General features: G+C 41.8%; 1 protein-coding gene and 1 long non-coding RNA gene across 2 annotated transcripts; both read left to right on the top strand.

The window, feature by feature from the left end:
* Window positions 1-744: 744 nt before the first annotated feature.
* LOC135234956 (adenosine receptor A3-like) lies at window positions 745-19,069 on the top strand. The gene is made up of 2 exons (XM_064300110.1): window positions 745-1,067; window positions 18,095-19,069. The coding sequence occupies exons 1-2, from the start codon at window positions 745-747 to the stop codon at window positions 18,768-18,770; spliced, it is 999 nt and encodes a 332-aa protein (XP_064156180.1). The 3' UTR covers window positions 18,771-19,069.
* LOC135234957 (uncharacterized) lies at window positions 8,593-9,726 on the top strand. Its single transcript, XR_010324254.1, has 2 exons — window positions 8,593-9,295; window positions 9,568-9,726. It is a non-coding gene; the product is annotated as an uncharacterized LOC135234957 (long non-coding RNA).
* Window positions 19,070-23,428: the final 4,359 nt, after the last annotated feature.

Here is a 23,428-nt window from a genome sequence, read left to right as displayed (position 1 = left end):
AAACAAAATGTTTGTTGAAACAGTTGAGCATTTCAGCTGTATCAGTGACCTTATCAACCTTATGACCTTATTTATAATACATGACGGCAGTATATCATAATTACAGTTTGTACTCAGGGATTTGATTACTTTCCAAATTTACTATATTGCTAGTACAAATGAGGGTTTAGTCAGGAATAACCGTGGACCAAAAGAGAAAAGTAAACTTTTTGGAAGACGAGATCATGGCGATGGTAGAGGAGACTGAAGACAGGCAACACATATTATTTGGTGGACTAAATAGTGCGTGGTTGACAAACAAAGCCAAACAGGTAGCTTGGTAGTGTGATGCTACTGCAGTGAACAAATTGTTTATAAAGCTAATGCAAATTCACCACAGGCTTGAATGCATATGCGTCCCAAACTGCAATACCCATACATAGCCAGCCGGAAAATCACTTACGTCAAGTTGAGACTTTGCGTAGAGGTAAGATCAATTCCACATCAAAGAAAGGTTTTATAAATAACTACTTATATGTGATTGATCATAAGACCGTTTTATAAATGAGGCCCATGACCTTTGAAATAAATAAATAAGATGTCATATTGAAAGCGGTCAGATACCCATAAAAAGCAGGGTAAAAATAAACTTCCCTCAGCAGGAAGTGTAGGTGTCAATGTGCTGGGGCAGGAGGCGGAGCAAACATTCTGCCAAGTATATAACCAAGAGAGCCCCCCCAGAAAAGCTTTCAGGACTCAGGTGGCATGGCTTCCCAAGATGTCTATATGGCTCTGGAGATTTTGGTGGGCCTGGCCTGTTGCCTGGGCAACCTGTTGGTGGTCTGGGCGGTGTGGAGGAACCGCTCCCTCCGGAAGCCCACCTTCTGCTTCGTGGTGTCGCTGGCGGCGGCGGACTTCCTGGTGGGCGCGGTGGCCATCCCGCTGGCCATCCTGGTGAAGAGGAAGGTGACCTCCTTCTACGGCTGCCTCTTCTGCACCTGCGTCATGCTGGTTCTGACCCAGAGCTCCGTCCTGTCCCTGCTGGCCATCGCCACGTACCGCTACCTGTGCGTCCACATTCCTCTCAGGTGAGTCCCCAGCACAGCGGGCACTGCGAAGGCACGGGCGCCTGTGATTGGTCAAAATGTGCGTCCCTGTTCAATTTCATGGTGCGTGTTACTGGGTGATGTTACATATGATTCTGTGGTTATAAAATGCAAAACTATTTACGTGACATGACAGGCAGTAAAATAGTACAAGTATGTATGGATGGCAGTGCTTTTGCAAGGTGACATGCAATTTTCAGGTAATGGGTTAGAACCGTTTACAAATTTGATCGATTCCGTGAGGATTGCTAAGGAATCTCTCATAAAGTGGCTCACATCACCTGGACTTTAAAGAAATCTATTCATTACTGGACATTTTATTGTAGTAATTCAGTACTTTTCAGGTATTTTTATTTATTATTTATTTAACCTTTATTTAACCAGGTTAGTCTCATTGAGATTAGAAATCTCTTTTTCAAGAGAGACCTGGCCAAGAAAGCAGCAGTCGATAACAGACACAACAAAATTTCAACATTTAGGAGCTGAGAACCGGAATGCTTTTTTGCCAGCCTCAGTACAAACCTTTGGCACAGACAATAAAACACTGTTTTGTGAGCGAAGTTGGTATTTTCCATTAGTTTGCTGGACAATGTACATTTCAAAGGTAAGATGGAAGCAATTTCAATATGGCCTTGTAAATGAAAATATACCAGTGACACAGCCTATGTAATGCCAACCAGGGCCAGCCCACTCTCCTATAAAGAATACAGTGATGTGTAATTTGTGACAAACCTCCCATGATACACCATGTCCAGCCGACGCAATGATGCCAAAGGTGCATATATAAAATGTCTCCATAATCTATTACCGGTAAGAAAGTAGCTGAGACTAGCCTCTGTCTCACTTCAAGATAAAAACAGGACTTGTTTCTAAAATAAAAACCCAACTTAAGCCTAAGCTTTTTTACAAGGGAATCTATATGAAACTTAAAAGTGAGACCATCATCTATTAAAAAACCCATGTACTTATAAGTTGTCACCCATTCAATTGGTTTATTCTGTGTGGTAACGATACAAGGTAATGTCTGTGGCTCTATCTTTGATCTAGTGAAGAGCATAAACTTGGTTTTATCAACATTTAAAATAGGCTTCAGCTGATAAAGTTGAGCCTGTATGATATTAAAAGCAGACTGTAGGTCTTCAAAGCCTTTTTTACTGTTTCTGCATAAAAGTAGGTGTCATCTGCATAAAAATGAAAACTGGCATTTGCCATGTGTTTGCCAATATTGTTTAAATAAATCGTAAATAAAAGAGGTCCCAGGACCGAGTCCTGTGGCACCTCATTCTGTACAGTTAAAACACAAGATGTCTTTCCATCAAACTGGATGCATTGTCTTCTATCTAGGAGGTAGCTTCTGAACCAAGAAACTGCCTGGTCAGAAAATCCTATATTGACTAATCTTTGTAGCATGATGTCATGATCTACAGTGTCAAATGCCTTTGACAGGTCAATAAAAAGGGTGACACAGTGTTGCTTCTTATCCAGCGCACAGATAACATAATTAACCACTTTAATTGCGCACACAAGTGTGTCTCCAAAACCTTAGCCAGAATTGAAAGCTTAGAAATAGGCCTGTAGTTATCTAGATTTGAGGGCTACCCTCCTTTAAACAGGGGCAGAACAAAGGCAGATTTCCATACACTGGGGATAACATTCAATTCAAGAGTGAGATTAAAGAGATACGTTAGGGGCTCAGCAATAAAATCAGAAGAAAGTTTCAATAGATAAGGATCCAAGTTGTCAGGACCAGCTGCTTTTTTTGAGTCTATACCTTCAAGCACTTTGTGTACTTCTGGTAGAGAAAAAGGGGAAAAACAAAAACTTTGTCCCATTCTCTTATTTACAACGGCATCAGTAAATGGCTGATTACCTGATGTAGCCTTAAACAGAAAACCAGAGGAAACAAAATGTTTGTTGAAACAGTTGAGCATTTCAGCTGTATCAGTGACCTTATCAACCTTATGACCTTATTTATAATACATGACGGCAGTATATCATAATTACAGTTTGTACTCAGGGATTTGATTACTTTCCAAAATTTGAGAGGGTTGTTTAAATTTTTAGTTGTTGTTGATACAAAGTAGTCAGATTTTAGCTTCTTAACTAAAAGTGTGCACTTATTCCTCAGAAACCTAAATGTTAGCCGATCTGACTCTGAACTTGTTCTCCTAGCAGTAGCCCAAGCTTGGTTTCTCATGTGTAATTGCTTAGACAACTCGTCAGAAAACCAAGGATTTTCCCTACCTTTAATCCTATAAGTTCTAAAAGGAGCACGTTTGTTTGAGATTTTCAAGAAATTGTCCCTAAAGAAAGTCCAAGCCATTTCAACATCTGGAATAAGACTGATCCTGCTCCAATCACAATAGTGCAGGGCGTGTAAAAACGATTGTTCTGAAAAATGTTTAAAATTACATTTTTGGAGAAAACGGGGGTTGGTTTTAGGGATCTTAGTGTTGCGTATAGCTGCAATGGCACAGTGGCCACTCAGATCATTAACAAAAATACCAGTTGCAATATATTTGTGCGGAACATTTGTCAGGAAAAGATCAATAAGGGTCGATTTCTCTGGACATTTCTGATTAGGACGTGTTGGGCCACTTATTAATTGCGTTAAATTCATAGAGTCGCAGTAAGCCTTTAAATCGTCAGAGATCGGTTTTAACCAATCCCAGTTTAGATCTCCGACAATGACAACCTCACTGTAGTTCAGTTTCCAAATGCCATGCATTTCGTGAAAGAAGACGGCATATTACTTGGAGCAGATGGAGATCTGTAACAACCAACCACAGTAATGAAGACGTCTTTCGACACCTCTACTCTTACAGCAAGCATTTCAAATTGTTTGGACGCGGACTCTGACAGCAGTACACTCGTACGGAAATTGCTTTTGGCATAAATAGCTACACCTCCTCCCCTTTTGGGTCTGTCAGTGCGGAACACGTTGTAGCCATATATATCTTTATCAGGAACCGACTTGCTCAACCAAGTTTCAGATATCACAATTATATCAGCATCAGTTGATTCAACCAAATCCTTATCAGGTCTATTTTCGTAACTAAACTACGAACATTAAAATGTACTATACCCAGACCCGATGCACTTTTAAAATTTGACGGAGTTTCCAAACATTTTAGTCTGGGCCAGGGTTTGGTTGAACATTTCTCGATAAAAGCAACAGTAGAACAATTAAGCTTCTCAGTTTAGTGTGCTTCACTTTTTCGGAATTGAATTTGTCCACAAAATACAAAACGGAGTATTTCGATACAACAAAGTAGTCATTCAAAAGCAACAAACTATGAAGATGATGTAGGATTTCCGAATTGTTTGTTGGCTTGACGACAGACAGGGCATGATCAAAATGACCGTGGCAGTCAAAGGGAAGATCATCCGCGAAAAACGCTCGTGATTGGAACTACTCACCACTTTCTGCTCGCTACGGACGGTGAGTAGATAGTATCTCATAAAAAAAACGTTTTCAACGTACAAAAATGCCAAGTTACTCACATACAAGACATACACCGTCTATAACTCATTCATTCAGACTGCCAAAATCCAGGCCTGCCATTAAAAGTATTGATATCTAAATGACGCCAAGTTACGGTAGGCCCCTACTACAAACAATATAGGCTATCTTGCCTCACCGAAATTAAATAAGATGTATTCCAAAGCAATGCTACCCAATATTTCCTCAATTCTTTCAAGTCACTTGGCCCTGTGTGTATAAGCATGCAGTACATGGACAGGCTAAACATATGTGTGGATGGCTTTCTCACAGTCTAGATTGATTGAATAGGCGTCTATATGTCCAATTTGTATTGGTATGTATGTATTTCGCTGCAGGATGGGCATGTAGGTGAAGGTTGACATGATCACAGACTATAGTGCGAAGTAGGCTAAATGAAGTGACCATGATCGAGCTTAGTTTCCTTATCGAACGGCGTATATAACAGTCTGTATGAAGTATTGGTCGTTAAAGTGGAGGGTTAAGTATCATGTGAAATCCATTGCACTGATGTGCTTTTCTCATGTTCAGTAGTAGTTATAATTATGAGTGAGTCATGATTTTAAATGTAATGTTTTAATGGGGAGTTGCAGAACTTATATACGTAGTAATTGTTTGTATGTGGCTAGGTAGAGAACAGTGCGAGGTAACATGAATGTAGAAACGTGGCATTTGCTGATAAGGTTTTGTACAGTAGCCAAGTGAAGAAATATAGTTAGTAGAAATTGCACAGTGGTGAACTGGTGTAACCTTTTAATAAAAGGAATACGTTTGCCGTCATGAAATACATATGTGTGGCCGTGAGTGAGTTTTGGTAAAGCAAATATAAGCGTAAGAAAACGTTAGTGTAAAAGAGGAAATTATCTGCCTGAGGGCATGGCGGGATTCAATCCTTCAACCGGAGGTTTACCAGTCTGTGACTTTGTTAGTGCAGCACCATGACATAGCTATGCAATACGTGAAATGTCATTAACAAACCTGTCCATGGTTTTAAAGAAGAACACAGGCCAGTAGGCACAGAAGAGCTCCCGTTGAATCCATATGGCTTTGCAAAATTGTAGCCGGTTAATAACTGAACGTGCAGACGGTATGTCATAATGCAGTGTATACGTTCGGTGAACGGCGGGTAGATATGGTGCAAAAGCAATAAGTGAGAAGTAGTAGACAATTATTAGTGAGGGTAAAAGCAGGTTAAAGAAACGTGTTCCTAGCTGGGCTTGAACCTACGACCCCATGTTCCCAAGACTGTGACCTTGCCCGCTAGGCCACAGGCAGACTAGCTGTTCAAACTGGAAATGTTTCAGAGTAAAAAGGTATAGGTATATTTTGCGTGTGTATGCAAGTTTTTGATTGGGTCGTGTAGGTGAATATTTGGCTGGTGTCGGTAAAATGTCCAATGGGGAGACATTTTGTTTGTGGGATAGGTGGCAGGAAAAATAAGAACGAGAAGAAGAAGGAGAAGACGCAAAATCCCCTTAGTTTGGGGCTTTAATGTGTGGACATGTGAAGTTTTTTATGAATTCTGCCTGTTGAAATGGGGTGAGAATGTACAGAATTTAATGTTTTTAAGGGATGAGTGTCTGTGGCTGTTGTGGTTATTTCTGTGGGGAACCCTGAAAAGTGCCAAACTCTCTGTGCTGTATAGGTATGGGGCATGCCCCCGGGATGGCATACCTGCCATCCCAGTATTATTACCAGGAGAGCTTTCATCTTGACTGTACTTCGACCCACTGATTTGTGTTGTGAGCTCAAACACCAGGATTGCCAGATGCGCTCAAAGCTGATTTCCAGGCTGTGGTGTACACTATACGGGTTGCCAGATAGCCATAGTCTTTGATCACAGAGAGACACTGTGTGGGTTGCCAGGTGCACGAGGACAGGGTTGCTTGTTGCTCACAAAGTGCCGTGAAGTGCAGGTAGAAAGAAGATTCAGCTGACCAGGAAAAAAAACTTCTACTGATGTGCAGGCCAGCTTCTTTCATAGACAACATCAGTAGGCAGCCATGGAGAATGTTGACCATGGAACTGGGCCTGGTGATCTAGCTGAGAGGGTAGTCTAGCTGATCAGAACAACTCAAGGGAGAGGTGCTGAAGCAACTCTTATGCCATTTACGCTGGCATTTTGAATCATATAATCCACAAGCTTTTCTTTTGCAGACTTTGTCGCACTTCAAGGGCCCTTTTGCTAGGCCTTGTTTGGTGGTCCTGTTTTCAAGTTTGGGCAGCAAGCCAAAAATAATGCATCAACGAACTTTTCAACATACTCTACTCCATCTTGTTGGCAGGGTTTACCCAACTTGATACTGACACTGGGATGTAGATTTTGTCCACAGAAGACATTCCTTAAATTCCTGCCACATCCGTATGGCTCACCTAATGTGATTATTTCTTCTACACTACAGCAAAAGGAAACTTAAAATTTTAATGACACTGTGAGAGATACCTTTCTATATATTTATTTGCACAAATAATCCCGTATCATTTCCCTTAACTACTGAAAGCAATGTGGAGAGCAGGTTAACTCAGGTTAAATGACTAAATGGATACAGTCAGATTTATTAAATGACTCAGGTTAAATGTTTGTCGCACTATTACAAATACTACTCCTATGAATGGGGACATATTTAGAGTACATATTCAGCAGATGTGGTTATCACAACTTAATTTTTTTTTTTTTAATATACATACAACTAGCTTATATAGCTGGATATTTACTGACCCATTTCCTTGCTGAGCAGTGTCTCATGCTGCATCACTGCTATTAACAACAACAGTATTATTGATGCAAATGACTAATAAAAAATACAAAAAATAAGCTTGATGTCCGATAGTCTTTTTTGTGATAGCATTTAGGATATACATTCAGAATATATTCAGAATATATTGTACATTGTCTTGGAAGTGTTTGTCTACTTTTGTGTTAAATATATGCTTGCTGCATTTTGCTGAAATATGAGCTCACTTCCTGTTTGGCAACGTTACCGCCGATTCTGATTGGCTGTGATGTAGCTACAAACGCTTTTGGAAATCAAAAATCCATCTGATAACTTTTCTGAGACTTGTTCTGAACATCATCTGTGTCAAATTTGGTGAAGATTGGACAAAATTTGTGGCCTGTGAAAATTTTTAAAACTTTTATAAAAAATCCAATATGGCGAAAAATTCAATATGGCGGAAATTGATGTTAATGGATAACTCAGCTTGACGCAAGGAATCCAGCGGTACCTCATTTTTAAAAATCGGGCATACGGCTCAAAACTTACATGCATAAACATACCTCCAACTTTGACCCATTGGTGGCGCTAGAGCACTTGAGGTGGAGACATGAATCTCGGTGAAAAGAATCATGGGACAGTCCCCAATCAGTGTGCCAAATTTCAAAACTTTTTACCATACGGTTCTAAGGGCTGCCATAGACACCCTTGCCAGAAGAAAAACATGATGATGATGATGATGATGAATAATAAGAAAAGGTACAAACACAATGGGTGTCAACCAGCTTTGCTGCTTGGCCCCCAATGAGCATTCTGCATTTTTTTCTGAGCTATGTCTGGGGGGGGTTGACAGTCAGGGGGGAAGCAAGCCTACTACTTCTTCCATGAGCATATAGTAAACATTATATTGAATTTTGCACCACTAATAACCCATAGTACCATTTGGTTAATTACAAAATAAACATGAGCTATCTAATTTACTAATCCATTGATTGCAGTCCATTGATTAAAGTTTACAATGCCTTCTGTTGTGGAGTCAAAGCCATTTTCACTGTCCTCCTCAGAAATATTCACTCAGATGAGTGATTTCTTCCAAGACCTACAAATGCAGAGTCTTCTGTTTGGACTGCAAAATAAATTTTTGTTGCAAAACAACCTTTGTCAGCACAAAGTCTCAAAAATTTTGAAAAAAAGTTATGGCTTATTTACCCAGGGGAAACAATGCATGTCCTTTTATGCAAGCAAAACATCCGACACACTGAAATGTCATTTCATTTTCTAAAATGCTTCTCAGTCGTCACCAATGTTCCCTCTAAGCTGCGCGCGTGCGCAATCGCGCACTGCCCGCACATTCTCAGCGCACAAGAAAATCTATCCAGCGCATAAACAACATCAACATAACGTATTAATTCATATCTAATATTAGACCTAATCTAATCTAATTAATTCGCCCAATAATATTGTTTTTTTGTTTCTCACTCAGTGAGTGACAGGTGTCCAGCCAATGATACGATACGGTTCACTTACGGTACGAAGCCAATCATGGCATTGACGGTGCTTGCGTCTGGGCCCTGCCTATATGCGCCGTGCAGGTTAGCTAGCAGGTTAATAGATGCTAATACAAACCCCGCATCATGGCGAAACGAACAGGCAGCGACACATCCACTCAGCAAGCCACAGTAAAAAAGAAATGCAGTTCTTTTAAGATGGAATGGCTGTCGGAGTATGTGCAAATTGAAGAAAAAGCGGGTAAGAGCTAAAGGAGATCTCACAGCTTGTGGATATTTGTGCTACATTTCAAGCTTCCAGTGCCGACTGTGAAAGAGGATTTAGTTTAATGAATCATATCAAAACAAAATCCAGAAATCGTCTTGAAGTGACACATTTGGACCAGCTGATGCGCATAAAGTCAAAGCAAGAAGCAGACGAAGCCATCAACCTGGACAAAGTGTACAACCATTGGAGAAGTGAGAAGGACAGACGTGAAAAATAAGGTAAAATTTAAGTCAGATTTGTGCATATTCTAGTGACGGTTATTAAGATTTTGTCTTTATGGATATTAATCATTAAATGTTGTTACTATTAGATCATTTATGGGTAGTAGAAATGCCAAGAAAAACTGTGTAATTAGATATTTTACAGACAAAGTGTTACAGGAATTTGCACTGTATCACAAGCTACAGCACAAGTCATTGTGCAAAATGTGAATGTTTTAATGTAAGCAAAATGTTATGTCTGAAAGGTGTATATGTCTCATATCTTCCAGAACAGGACCCTCAGCCAGGCAAAGCAGGACTCTTCCCATGGCCAAAGCAGGACTCTCACATACTGTATAACATCTACACATCCCATTTTTCAGATTTTTGTCTTTTTTTAAGTGGACCAAATTACTTATTTAAAAATAAAGCGTGCATATCTAATGTTGCTCACAGTAGTCCTCAGTTTGCTCAGGGAACTTGTGTGTATGCCCAGATACATGAAAAATTAGAGGGAACATTGGTCGTCACTAAAATACCAGCATATCACTAGCTGACAGTGTACAGGGCAGAAGTTATACTGTCTATGTTGAGTTGTTGTGGGTCCCATTGGCTATAGTGAGAGACTGCTTGGCCAGTACTGATCAGAGAAACTTTTTGGTGGGCTTGTTTTGTTCCGGAGACTCTATACAACCCAGAGATGACATTCTTTTGTACACAGTATTTTTGGCATGTATACAAAATGGAAACACGGACAACAATGATAATTCCTCCAGAGAATTTCTAAGTAAAGAATGGACATTTTCTATGGTTTGGCACATTTTGGGGTCTAAAATGACTATGGATTTTGTTCACTGGATTCTTGCCGTGACAAGCACACTGATTTAAGCGTGATGGGTATCGTCTGTGGATTTCCAAAACACAAAGAAGGTGAAGAACGCCCACACTTGTTTTGCCACCCCACATGGTACCAAATAAGGAACCGTTGTTGCTAAAACATCAGCATCGTAAAATAGTTTATAGATATAGAACCATGAGTTTTAAAACTTTCAAATAGTGTATCATGTGACCAGACTGATTGAAAATCTTACCGTAGAAAAAAAAAAAACAGAAAGACATGCAAATAAATCTACTCTTAACACTGTGTGAGTTAAGTTGTTAAAAATAAGTCAAAACAATCAATAAAACTAAATTCTGAAAAACCCCTCCATAAATGCTATTCCTCCGGATCTTTTCCTGCCTACTTTAAAACTGCCCTGGTCCTTCCTCTTCTCAAAAAACCAAACCTAGATCCCTCCTCTCTGAACAACTACAGACCTATCTCTAAATTCCCTTCTCTGTCTAAGGTTGTAGAAAAAGTTGTTTTTACTCAGCTGGCAACTCATCTATTTATTTATTTATTTATTTATTTATTTATTTAATGTTTATTTGAGAGGGACAGATACATTTAAACATAGCATATTGACAAACAATAACCAATGCAATGTATCACAGCATTTATAGCATATGCTAATTTCTGATGCTTGTCCCTAGCTGGGCTTAATAATAGCTGGGCTTAATCTGAATAATAACAACCTATTCGAAAAATTTCAGTCAGGCTTCCGTACCCTCTACAGCACAGAAACTGCCCTCCTGAAAGTGTCCAATGACCTTCTGTTGTCGGCCAATTCAGGTAATTGCTCTATCCTTGCCCTTCTGGATCTGAGTGCCACTTTCGACACGATCGATCATGCAGTCCTTATCAACCGCCTGAAGAACTGTGTGGGCATCTCCGGTGTTGCCCTCAAGTGGTTTGAAACATATTTAAGTGGTAGACTCTTTTCAGTCAGCATAGGCAATTCAATATCATCCCCAGCCCCAATACACTGTGGTGTCCCCCAGGGCTCGATTTTTGGCCCTATCCTCTTCTCCCTGTGTATGCTTCCTTTAGGTGACATTATACGCAAATATAACACTCATTTTCATTGTTATGCCGACGATATGCAGTTATATCTACCAATAAGCCCAAATGATCAAGCCAGCATAGCAGCCCTTCACAAGTGTCAAGCGGACATCAAAATTTGGATGTCTGATAATTTCCTCCAGCTTAATGATAAAAAATCTGAGGTTATACTGTTTGGCCCACTCCATGCCAGAGCCCAGATTGAAATTGACCTTGGCCCACTCTCATCAAATCTAAAGCCCACTGCTAGGAGGGCGTCATATTTAATCCTGACCTCAACCTAGAACAACATGTAAAGAAGGTTATTTAATCTTGTTTTTATCATCTGAGAAACATTGCCAAAATTAAATTTTTTCTGTCCATCTCTGATCTGAAGAAAGTCGTTCATGCTTTTATTTCTACACGTCTTGACTATTGTAACTCTCTGTACACCTGTCTTACCCAAAAATCCCTCCGTTGTCTTCAACGAGTACAGAACGCTGCAGCTCGGCTTTTAACTGGCTCCAAAAAATTTGACCATACCTCTCATCCTAGCATCCCTACACTGGCTGTCAGTCTCTTTTAGAATCGATTTTAAAATTTTACTCATCACATTCAAGGCCAGGTCTGGTCTAGCACCGACATACATTTCAGATCTACTCTCCCCCTATGAGCAAACCCATAGCCTGAGATCCTCGGGCAAAGCACTGTTGGTCATTCCAAAGTCTAGGTTAAAAACAAAAGGAGACCAGGCATTTGCGATTAGAGCTCCTAGACTTTGGAACGCCCTGCCCGAGGAGATCAGGCTCACTGAGTCGGTGCCTCGTTATAAATCTCTTCTTAAAACACATTTTTACAAAGTTGCTTTTAATGTTTTAGCCTCTTAATACCTTTTCTACTCATATTTTTTTAACATCCTGTTATTTACTATATACTTTTAACTTTGTATCTGTATCTGCTCCTCTGGCCCTCTTCCATGGTGCTTCTATTTTTGTGCTACTTTATTCATATACTTTGTTTTAATGTGTCCCTTAAGCTATCGTCTACATCTTGTATTATTTTATTTATTTTTATGTGTAAAGGACTTTGTAACTTTGTTTTTGAAAGGTGCTATACAAATAAAGTTTATTATTATTATTATTATTATTATTATTATTATTATTAAGTTATTCATCACAAAAAGTTGAACACAACTGACTTAATCCACTGAGAAAAAAAAGTGTTCTAACTGATATACAAATTATTACTTTATAATTAGCAAGTGTTCCTAAAAAATGTATCAATAATACAAAAAATGTTTGCATTTGTGTCCATATTCTAAATATAACATTTCATTTAGATTGGAGGAAAGGAATTCCCACAAATGCTAAATGATTAGCCGCTGGGAGGGTACTGAATTTTGTGACCAGTGTTAAACAGAGACACGATGCTGAAGCTACACAGCTTGAATGGGGGAAGGGGAAGTGTCACATCCCAGGCAGTAGGGCTAATCAGAGGGGGGAGACTGGAGCAAGCATTCTTGCATTTCATCTATCATAGTGACCTCTATCATTCTGAGAGATTTTAGTTATTTAAATATTTTTTTTAAATCCTTCAACTCGTAGGTTGCCTATGTTATTACTGTCGCAATGCACTCGTTACATTACATTACATTACAGGCATTTGGCAGACGCTCTTATCCAGAGCGACGTACAACAAGGTGTGTAACCATAACCAGGAACAAGTGTGTCGAAAACCCTAGAGAGAAGTACCGTTCCAAGTGCAGGGAACAACCGCACAGTTCAACTTGGACCCTGTAGGTTAAACTGATTAACACTAACACAAACAAGAACAGCAACAACGCAGTCTATGCAAAAATACAAGCAGTAGTTACGACTTGTGCATTAACTAAGTCAACCTACGAAACAGCTACCTAGTTACAACCCTAAGCTTACAGTCAATTTAGAGATTACAGGGAGGTAGGGTGGGTTGGGGAGAGGTGCAGCCTGAAGAGGTGAGTCTTCAGTTGTCGCTTGAAGTGGGTCAGGGTCTCAGCTGTTCTGACCTCCACGGGGAGGTCATTCCACCATCGTGGGGCCAGGACAGACAGGACACGTGATCGGGATCGGGAAGCGCAGGTGCAAAGAGGGGGAGGTGCCAGGCGGTCAGACTCTGGGTAGTGACGTCAAATTGTTGCTCGGGTCTCGATCCATTGCACTTGTGCATTGAGCGGTATCGAAAATGCCTTATGTTCAGACTTTTCGATTCGAGTCAGAGCGGGACATTCCTCAGGAGGAAAGCACAGAGGAAGGGCCCTCATCAAATAAATCAAATCAAAACGAGGAAGATCGGAGGAGACGAGAGCAGGGCATAAGACTGGAGATTGTGTGTGCGGCAACTGCTCGCCTATGCCAACAGAGATGGAAAAGTTGACTATTGTAAAGAGCTGCGCTTTCTAGCAGCAGCTGTTCAAAGTCATTTTAGCATATGGGCCAAACTGTCCTTTTTGGTGAAACTGAAACGTGTCATCATCCCCGTTAATTTAATTGACATAACGTTATTGTACATATACGACGTGGATCCATAATAACGATATTATGATATGCATAATCCCTAAATTATAATATGTGCTGATACACTAAGATGGTTTTTGAATCCATCCTATTCACAGATATCCCGTGTATCACATCACACACAAATTCTGAGGCATTGCATTAATATTTTTCACTATTAATAACCGCAACTGCTGTACAAAACAGCTGAGTTAACTTCCAGTGCAACCATTTTACGTCATCTACCCAAAGTGCACTGCGCGTCTAAAATAATGGAGATTTCCATAGGTCAAAATTTCAATTAAAGGCTGGGTTTTTATTTAAAAAACTGAAATCTTTGTGTGGTTTTTACAACATATTTCCATAGTTGAGGGCATTTACAACATATTAAGCCATACCAGTCTTAACAGGCAGGGTTCCCTTTAAGGCTCTCTGAAAATACCTACAACGTATTTCTTAATAAACATGCTCCAGTTAAAATGATTGAGAATTAAGTATCATTACATTTTATTTGGCAGCACTTTTATCCATAGCCATATACAATACGTGTATTCCCAAGGTTGTTGTAACAACTACTGAACACAGGCCAGATAAGGTGCAATTCTCATAAAGTATCAGTTATGCACAGCCATGAACAGTTCTAGTTCATTCTGCAAGCATAGACTGAGTCAGTAAAAGTATGGCAAGTCATAAACTAGAAGTAACGTAGAGATAGATCCAGCTCTCTGTTCACCTTGAAGCTATCAAATTAATTTCACTCTATAAAGCCTGGGCCCTGGCTAGATGCTCAGGAGACCCTGCTCATTGGCTTGCTTTTAGACAATAAGCAACAAATCAGCATTGGGGAGAGCCAAGGCCCAATATTATATGAATGAATTTACCAGATGCTATGTAGCTAAACCCTACAAAGTTCTGGAAGTTTGTAAATTCTACCTAGCAATATACTGCCACATCTTTGCATGTCCGTGTCAATTATGGCACTACTTTTGTCATTGGACAAAAGGATATGCACAACAAACATGCAGGCCCTATTCCTTGTGTGATAAGGACCCTGTTTTAGTCTGGCCCTGTTCAGACCTGTACTTTGTATCCAGATATATCCAGATTGTGTTTAGATTAAGTCGAAACAGATGTCAGTTCACACCTGGCATTCACACCTCCACATGCGTCTCGAGTTCCCACTTGTGATCAGATCTCACTTCCCCACTCAATATGCAAATAAACATGTACATCATTTCCGTTTGCAAAGACCAAATGCGTTGTTTTTTTTTTAACTGGCAGGAGTTTAAAAACAACTAGTATATATGTTTTTAACTGGTATATTTGTATACAGTCTATGGCAGCAATGCACTACCTGTGCCTAGTCTGCCAGAAATTAAAAGAAGAAGAAGTTTGGAAAGACCTTGGCGCATGGGCAAAATCAAAACAAAAACAGACTGGGTCTATTCCTTGGCGTGTTCCAGGCAAACCAAACCAAAGGATGTCAGATGCTACCACAGAGTGAATGTATGCGTAAGTGTATGCGATGATAAGAATATTTTTGGTTATGCTGACCTATAAAACGCTATTCCAAAAGCAAAATTAGACATGTTATACATCGTTAGAAAGCTTATACTCTCACCTACTGAATAAATGAATTGTCAATCAAGCCAGACTGTACTAAAAAGGAAGACAACGCCATAATCAACACGTGTGGTATTACGCACAGCTATTTTGGAAGGTACCCCAGGCATTTTCACAAACAGATTGTCCAAGACAATATATGACCGCTCAGTCACAAAAGGGACATCTCTACGCGTAAAACCAATGGTAAGGTTGTATATTTATTCAAAATTTAGTCCCAGATATTGACTGTAGAATGACATGGTATCATTTTTTAAACTTTGTTTAGTTTATTTCGTTATCCAGTGTGGCTTCTTGTTGTTTCGCACTTTAATATGATGCCGTTGACGTGCGAATGAGTATGTACTTCTGTTTAGGCAGAGGACGTCAGTTGAGGGGCGGTCCTTCAATGTGGCCCAGGACGCATTTGTGTACACACTGCTAAAAGAATGTGGCCATATGCATCCCAGACCACCTCCGAATGTGATCTGAGTGATCGGATCTCAGTGCATCCTGGGTGCGTTCTCACCTGTAGTTAGAGTTGTCCACTTCTGTTCAGATCACCCAAGACGCATTTTAATGCAAGGTCTGAACAGGGCCATTGTCCTTGTACAGCTAGAGAGGTTGCAGATGCACTTTTGGCTATAAACCCTAGGTCCTCCACTGGGGAGAAAAACCTGGACCCCTTTTTTCTAAAACTTCCTTCTGATTGCTGAGTATGTTGAACATATTTCTGACCAATCAAAATGTCTATGGCATTATCCCTGAAGTTTGGAAAAGTGCTCACACTTTGCCCTTGCATAAAAGTTGGGGGGAAAGTAATTTAAATAATTATCAGCCAATTTCCAAATGGCCATGCCTAGCTAAAATTTTGGAGTACCTGGTTAATATCCAGCTGAAATAATTTAATTGGAGCTAATCTTTTCTTAGCCTAACTTGCTCAGTCTGGGTTCAGGGCTAAGCATAGCACCATGCCCAAGGGCGGTTTTAGCGATTTGGAGGCCGCAGGCAAAGATCAATGTGAGGCCCTTCTCCATTTTGCTTAATGCAATCATAGCTAGTGAACAAAAACTATTTGGAGGCAGCTCTTTTCAGTTAACAAAACCACAGAACTAAAGGACAGACCCAAATGAGAATTCTAACTGAATAACCTCAAATGACCTTCAATCAGTTAGAAGAAGACAATATGGCAAGAAAAAGATTATAAGTATATAATCTTTCATTCTTTCAAGACAAAAGTATAGTAAATGCTTTTTGATAAAGCATTTGAACATCCGCTTTTGTCTAGGGGTAAAAGTCCCGGTCCAAGCGGGTGTCTGGTTTGTGGTGGGCTGCTGCTGTCTGTCGGAGTCGACACTTTCCTCCCGCACTGTAGCTGGTTCACCGCAACCAGCAGAGACAGTAACGCTAGAAGTTGCAGTAGGTGCGGTGGGTGCACAACAGGCTGAGGCAGCAGTAAGGCTGCTAACGTTAGCTAGCCCAGCTTCTTCAACTAACGTTACACCTGTTGTAACGTCAGCTAGAGTGAGAGCACCTATTATCAACCAACTTTGTTCAACAGACAGGAAAACGTAAATGTATTTGCAAAATATTGGTAACAACCTGTACCTAGTTATGTAGGGAAAAATGTCCTCGTTATTCTCCAGTAGTTTTTTTTTTTTAAGTACTTTCACGATTTTTTTGGGATTTGAGCGAGAATGGCCTTCTGACAGGCAACATCTTCAAGCACGGCTGTCAGGCTTTTGAACTTGGACACCCATAAGTCTTTGTCAGTTATGTCGGCCAGCTCAATTTCAAGGTCGGGTTGACTTACCCCTGGGAATGCGGAATGTTCAACAGGCATGGGTCAATGTGCAGGGGTGTGACAGGGAAAGATAGTGCCATTTTTTCCTTTCGGAACTCGCTGAATCAAGCATACCGGTAAGCCAGCAGCGTTGGCGGTGAAAGCAAACGAATCTGTCCACGCACTATTAAATTCTCTATATTCGTCCGAGACTTTTCTTTTTTTTGGATTTGGAATCCATAGCTATCCTAGCAAGGTAAACTCAAGACTTGTGCAAATCTTAACTAGGAGGTATGATATGATGTTACTTTGACTTCTGAATGCTGATGACAGAAATCCAATATGGCAGACCAAGCTAGTGTGTACTAGAAAATATGTTTAATGCCAATGGGAAAAACTATTGGCCCCTAGACCTTATGACTGATTTATTATTATTTCTTGTAATGCCTTTGTTTGATTTTGTCATCCAGTCGTCTGGTATATGGGTGTGTATTGGGTCTCGTTTGATGTTGGTCAATGTTTTCCACAAACATCATGTTTTCAGGAAAGTTTCACAATTTTATTGCCTTTTGTGCCCCTAAAATCTAAACACAAACAATTAGGTCCCTAAACACCAGCGGTACTTTACTCTTAACAATAAAGGGTGTATGGCAGAATAGCACTGTTCTCCAAAATTCTTCTGCTTTGTGGTAAAAAGCAACACTTCACCATTAACATGTATACCTTTTTTATAATTGATATCTTTTCAGCTAATTTGTACCATAAGCTTCCTGTTTATATTTCAAACTGTTCTGAGGAAATATGAATCATGTTTATACAGTATTTTCTCACAGATGAATGAAACAGGAAATGTCAGATGTCAGTCCAAAGAACCCTCATTTTCCCTGTTGGCTAATAGAAGCTTTTTCTGTGCATAACATGAGAAAAGCTTTTTGGCTCGTGTTATTACGTTCACCTAACTTTGCTTTTTTTCTCTGCAGATACAAAAGAGTGATCTCCCAGCAGCGTTCCTGGGCTGCTGTGGCGGTGTGCTGGTTGCTGGCATGTGTCCTAGGATTCACCCCGTTGCTCGGGTGGCACAAGCCCATGACAGAGATGCAATATGGCTACACGTTCATGGACGTGATGGACATGTCCTACTTGATCTACTTCAGATTCTTAGGCTGCATCTTGGCCCCTCTGGTGGTGATGGCTCTCCTCTACGCTCGCGTCTTCTGGACCATCCGTAAGCGCCTGCAGGAGTCCGCAGCCAGCGGTTCGGAACACGGAACGTATTACCTGAAGGAGCGGAACCTGGCGCTGTCCCTGGGCCTGGTCCTCGCCCTCTACGCCGTCTGCTGGCTGCCCCTGCACATCATGAACTGCATCTCTTACTTTGGCGGTGAGGACCTGCCGTTCGACGCGGGCGTCCTCCTCTCGTACGTCAACTCGGCCGCCAACCCCCTCGTTTACGCCTTCCGGATCCGCAAGTTCCAAAAGGCCTACCTGGAAATCTGGAGGCGGTACTTCCTGTCCCGGGGCAAGGAGGGGCCCCAGGGCGAGCAATCGGGCGATAACTTGGGCAGCGCCTGCCCGACCAGCACTAACCAGAGCAACAGGATGGTGAGGGGGACCATGTGCACCCCCAGAGTCACTGGCCACCAGCTGGGGTTTTGAACGCTGAAAGTTGTAGGTGTGAGCGCCAGAAAGTATTGCTCTCCAAAGTGTTCAGCGTCTCTGTGGCGGTTGGTGATTGGCAGTTGGGATGGGGAATATTTAAAATGTCTCCTTCCGAGGCCGAAGAAGACATTTTATGTCTGTATGCAATATAGTCAAGAATATTAGAAAACGAAAATGGTTGTATTTGTGTTGTATGAAATGTTGCTAAACAGCTTCTCCTATCATCCATATCAAGAGTAAAAACATAAATAAAAAATATCTAGAGATATATATATTCATATATTTTTTAATTAAATACTCACACTGAATATTAATTTTGAGTGTCTATTTATTTATTTTTTTTACTTTTGATTGTTTACTCGTTTTTGCGATGGTGGATATTGGGGTCACCCGGATAAATAGATTTCAGGTTTCAAAATAATTACAAATTAAGCTATTACTCTATTACTTCTCCACTTATATAGTGCAATATACAGCAGCCTGTGCTGAGACCAACGTTTCCGCTGGTAAGGTTTTGCAGCGACCTAAAGGCAACAAAGAGGTAGGTAGCGAAGCTTCAAATATTACAAAAATACCATAGTGTTAACCAGTGTTCTAATTGGACCAAAATACGTGCCGGTACCTACTCCTCAAAATACATACCAGTGTTTCCTGTGCAATTGATCTCTTGGTGTGGTGGTGGGTGTCTGGAGTGGGGGGGGGGGGGGGTAGCAAAGGCGAAAAAGTGAGACTGTATACAAAAAGCAAACAAACTCATCCCACCTCATTGTATGGTATCAAATGCTCAGACAGAATGGTGCTAAAACAATGGGTTTTATGGGTTAACAATGTGATTATATTTTATAATTTTGTCTTCAGCTGAATGACAAAAAGCAAAACGCGACATCATTACATTACATTACATTACATTATAGGTTCTTAGCAGACGCTCTTATCCAGAGCGACTTACAACAAGTGCATTACAAAACTCAGAGACAAGCGCTTTACAACATTCCTGCAAGAGAGCTACAATAGGTATAACTTTGCTTAGGTATAAGTGTGAATTGTACACCCTATTTTTTTTTTTTTTTTTTTTTTTTTTTTTTTTTTTTTTTTTTTTTTGGAAAAAAGAAATGTTAGAGGGTAGTGGGGGGTGATGAGGTGAGATGTAGCTTGAAGAGGTGAGTCTTCAGTCTACGTTTGAAGACGGCCAGGGTCTCTGCTGTTCTGACTTGCACAGGAAGGTCATTCCACCACCGTGGGGCTAGAACAGACAGGAGGCGTGACCGGGTGCTGGTGCGAGCCGGGGCAGGGACCAGGCGACATGTGGCAGCAGAACGGAGAGGTCTAGCTGGGGTGTAGGGTCTGATGAGTTGACGTAGATAGGGAGGGGCTGACCCCCTGGCTGCTTTGAAGGCAAGCACTAATGTTTTAAATTTGATGCGAGCCATCACGGGAGCCAGTGGAGGGTGGTGAGCAGGGGGTAACGTGGGAATGTCTGGGGAGGTTGAAGACCAGACGCGCTGCTGCGTTCTGGATGAGTTGCAGGGGTCTGATAGATGATGCTGGGAGGCCAGCAAGCAGGGAGTTACAGTAGTCCAGGCGGGACAGGACCACTGCCTGGACGAGGAGTTGGGTCGAGTAAGTTGTGAGGAAGGGCGGATCCTCCGGATGTTATACAGGAAGAACCTGCATGAACGTGTCACTGCTGAAATGTGCTCGGTGAGGGACAGTCTGTTGTCCATCACCACGCCAAGGTTTCTAGTTGAGGGTGATGGTGTGAGGATGGTATTACCTAGGGAGATAGAGAGATCAGAGAGAGGGGAGTTAAGAGCCGGAATATAAATGAGCTCTGTCTTACCTGGATTGAGCTTGAGATGGTGGCGGACCATCCAGCTCTGAATATCACTCAGGCAGGCAGTGATGCGGGCTGAGACCTGTGTGTCAGAGGGTGGGAAGGAGAGAAACAGTTGTGTGTCATCAGCATAGCAATGGTAAGACATACCATGAGCTGTGATGACAGGGCCAAGGGACTGGGTGTAGAGAGAGAAGAGGAGAGGACCAAGGACCGAGCCCTGTGGGACTCCGGTGATGAGGGGGTGTGGCGCAGATACTTTACCAGCCCAGGCTACCTGGAAGGAGCGATCTGAGAGGTAAGACTCAATCCAATTGAGGACTGTGCCACAGATCCCCATTGCAGATAGGGAGGACAGGAGGGTGGGGTGGTCGACTGTGTCGAAGGCTGCCGATAGGTCCAGGAGTAATAAGACGGAGGAGAGGGAGGCTGCTCGGGCTGCGTGGAGAGCTTCGTTGACAGAGAGGAGTGCGGTCTCTGTCGAGTGGCCTGGTCTGAATCCAGACTGATGGGGATCGAGGAGCTCATTCTGTGAAAGAAACACAGAGAGTTGATTTGATGCAGCACGTTCAATGGTTTTTGACAGAAATGGAAGGAGAGATACCGGTCTGTAGTTCCCAATGATGGAGGGGTCTAGTGTGGTCTTTTTCAGGAGGGGGAGATGAGGGCCTTCTTGAAGGTTGACGGGAAGCAGCCGGATGTCAGGGAGGAGTTAACCAGGGAGGTGATGAATGGGAGAATCTCGGGTGAGATTGCCTGGAGGAGTGGTGAGGGAATGGGGTCAAGGGCACAGGTTGTGGGGCGATGGGAAAGTAGGAGTTGTGAAACCTCAGAATCGGTGAGGGGAGAGAAGTCGGAGAAACAAGGGGAAATGGTGAGGGAGGGGGAGTACAGGTTGAGGGGTGGGGAGTTGGGAGCCAGTGACCGTAAGCAGAGGAGTGGAGAGACAAGGGAGGGGAGCATAGGGTGAGGTGGAGTGCAGAAGGAGTTGCGGATGACTGCAATCTTCTCGTCAAAGAAGGTTGCAAAGTCGTCAGCAGTGAGCGAGGACTGAGGGCGTGCAGATGGCTGGCTGAGGAGAGAGGAAAAGACAGAAAACAGTTGCCGAGGGTTAGAACGGTAGTTATGGATTTTGGTTTGATAGTAGTTTACCTTGGCAGCAGTCACCGTGGAGGAGAACGCTGCAAGGAGGGATTGGTAGGCAGAGAGGTCTGAAGCATCTCTGGATGTCCTCCACTTCCTCTCTGCTGCACGGAGTCCAACCCTGGAGGTGCGTATGGCATTGGACATCCACGGGCGGGGAGGAGATGGACGTGTTGGCCTAGAGACAGTGGGGCAGAGGGAGTCAAGAGCAGATGTAAGGGAGGAAAGTAGGGAGGTGGATGCAGAATCAGTGGGGAGGGTAGTGAAGGATTCGAGATCATTTTATGACTGTGGCCTAATTTGAAATTTTAAGAAGCTGAACTTTTTCAGCAGACTCGGTTCTCTGGGGGGAATTTGTCTGACCAGACTGGTTTCAGAAACTTTTAGCAGCCATCATTTTCCTCAGAAGCATTTTCTCATGCATGCCAGTTGTTATGTAATGTGTAGTTGTCAAAAGGAAAATGTAGTTTAATACTGCCTTACCAGGCTACTAAGGGGACTGCTCCTTCATAGTTAAGAAGATCATCAGTGTCATGGTTCTGTGTTTTCCTGTCTGTTTCCCTTGTTGGGCCGCCAGATGGCGGCACTTCTGTTTTGTGTCCTGCTCCCCCCTGTTAATTGTATTGTCTCGTTATTCTATCATTGTTCCCACCTGTGTCTTGTTATCCCCTCCTTTTCTGGTTTGATTGTTTTTTGAGTTCACCTGTGTCTTGTTACCCCCTGTCTATTTAAGTTCTTTGTTCCCTTGACTCGGGTGCTGGTTCCTTGTGTTTGTTTCCTACCTGTGTTTGCTTCCGACTTGTGCTTGTTCCTGACCTGTATGTATCTTCTGGTGTTTCTTTTATGTGTTTGCCTGTGTGTTCCACCTGCCTGTACCCTGCCTGCCTGCCTGTGTTCTGTTCTGTGTTTTTTTGTTCTTAAGAATGTTTTGAGTTTGTTTTGCCCTTTGTGGCCTTACCTGTTCCCTGTTTGTGTTTGCCTTTTTTGTTGTTGTAGTAAAGTCCTTGTTCGTATCTATCCTTTTGAGTTGCGTGTTATTATTTTTTTTTTTATCCCTCTGCTTTTGGGTCCGTACCCCCCACGAGTCCTGACACATCAGACTACACACCGGCCAGAACCCCCCCCCCCTCCAAGCCAGCACTTTACGGTCGTATTTGCGCTGGCCTCTCGGAGGTTGAATGAGGTTCCCACGGTGACCAGAGCAGCAGAGATGTTGGCCATCTTCTGACTCAGACTGAAGACCCACTTCTACAGACTGCAGCTCCACCCCAACCATCCCAAGCAGTGTTATTTAGCCCTAACACCTGATGATGTGTCCTTTCCTGTTTCTTTTTTTTTTTTTTTTCGAACCTGTGATTCTTAACTTAGTTTTTTGTTTAGTATGGTGTAATGCTCCTTAGGGTAGTTTTGTTCTTGCTTGTATATGTAAAGTTAAGCTAATGTTACTGGGTATACTACTATCAGCAAGGTGAGGATTAATTGAAATATGTTTAATTTTCCAAACCCAGCAGTTTTAACCATTAACACCTTCGTTTGACGTCAACCGTTAAAACACCTCACTTATCTAACCTGTAAAATATATTTATTTGATTTAATTTGGTAATTATTATCAAAGATATAAATTATCAATTAAATTGCCAAATTCTTTGATAGGCAGAGCAAACTGTTGGATCAACTT

Source organism: Anguilla rostrata, chromosome 11, assembly GCF_018555375.3.
Source record: "Anguilla rostrata isolate EN2019 chromosome 11, ASM1855537v3, whole genome shotgun sequence".
Taxonomy (NCBI): domain Eukaryota; kingdom Metazoa; phylum Chordata; class Actinopteri; order Anguilliformes; family Anguillidae; genus Anguilla; species Anguilla rostrata.
The sequence above is the reverse complement of the archived record's forward strand: the minus strand, read 5'-3'. Positions and strand labels throughout refer to the sequence as shown.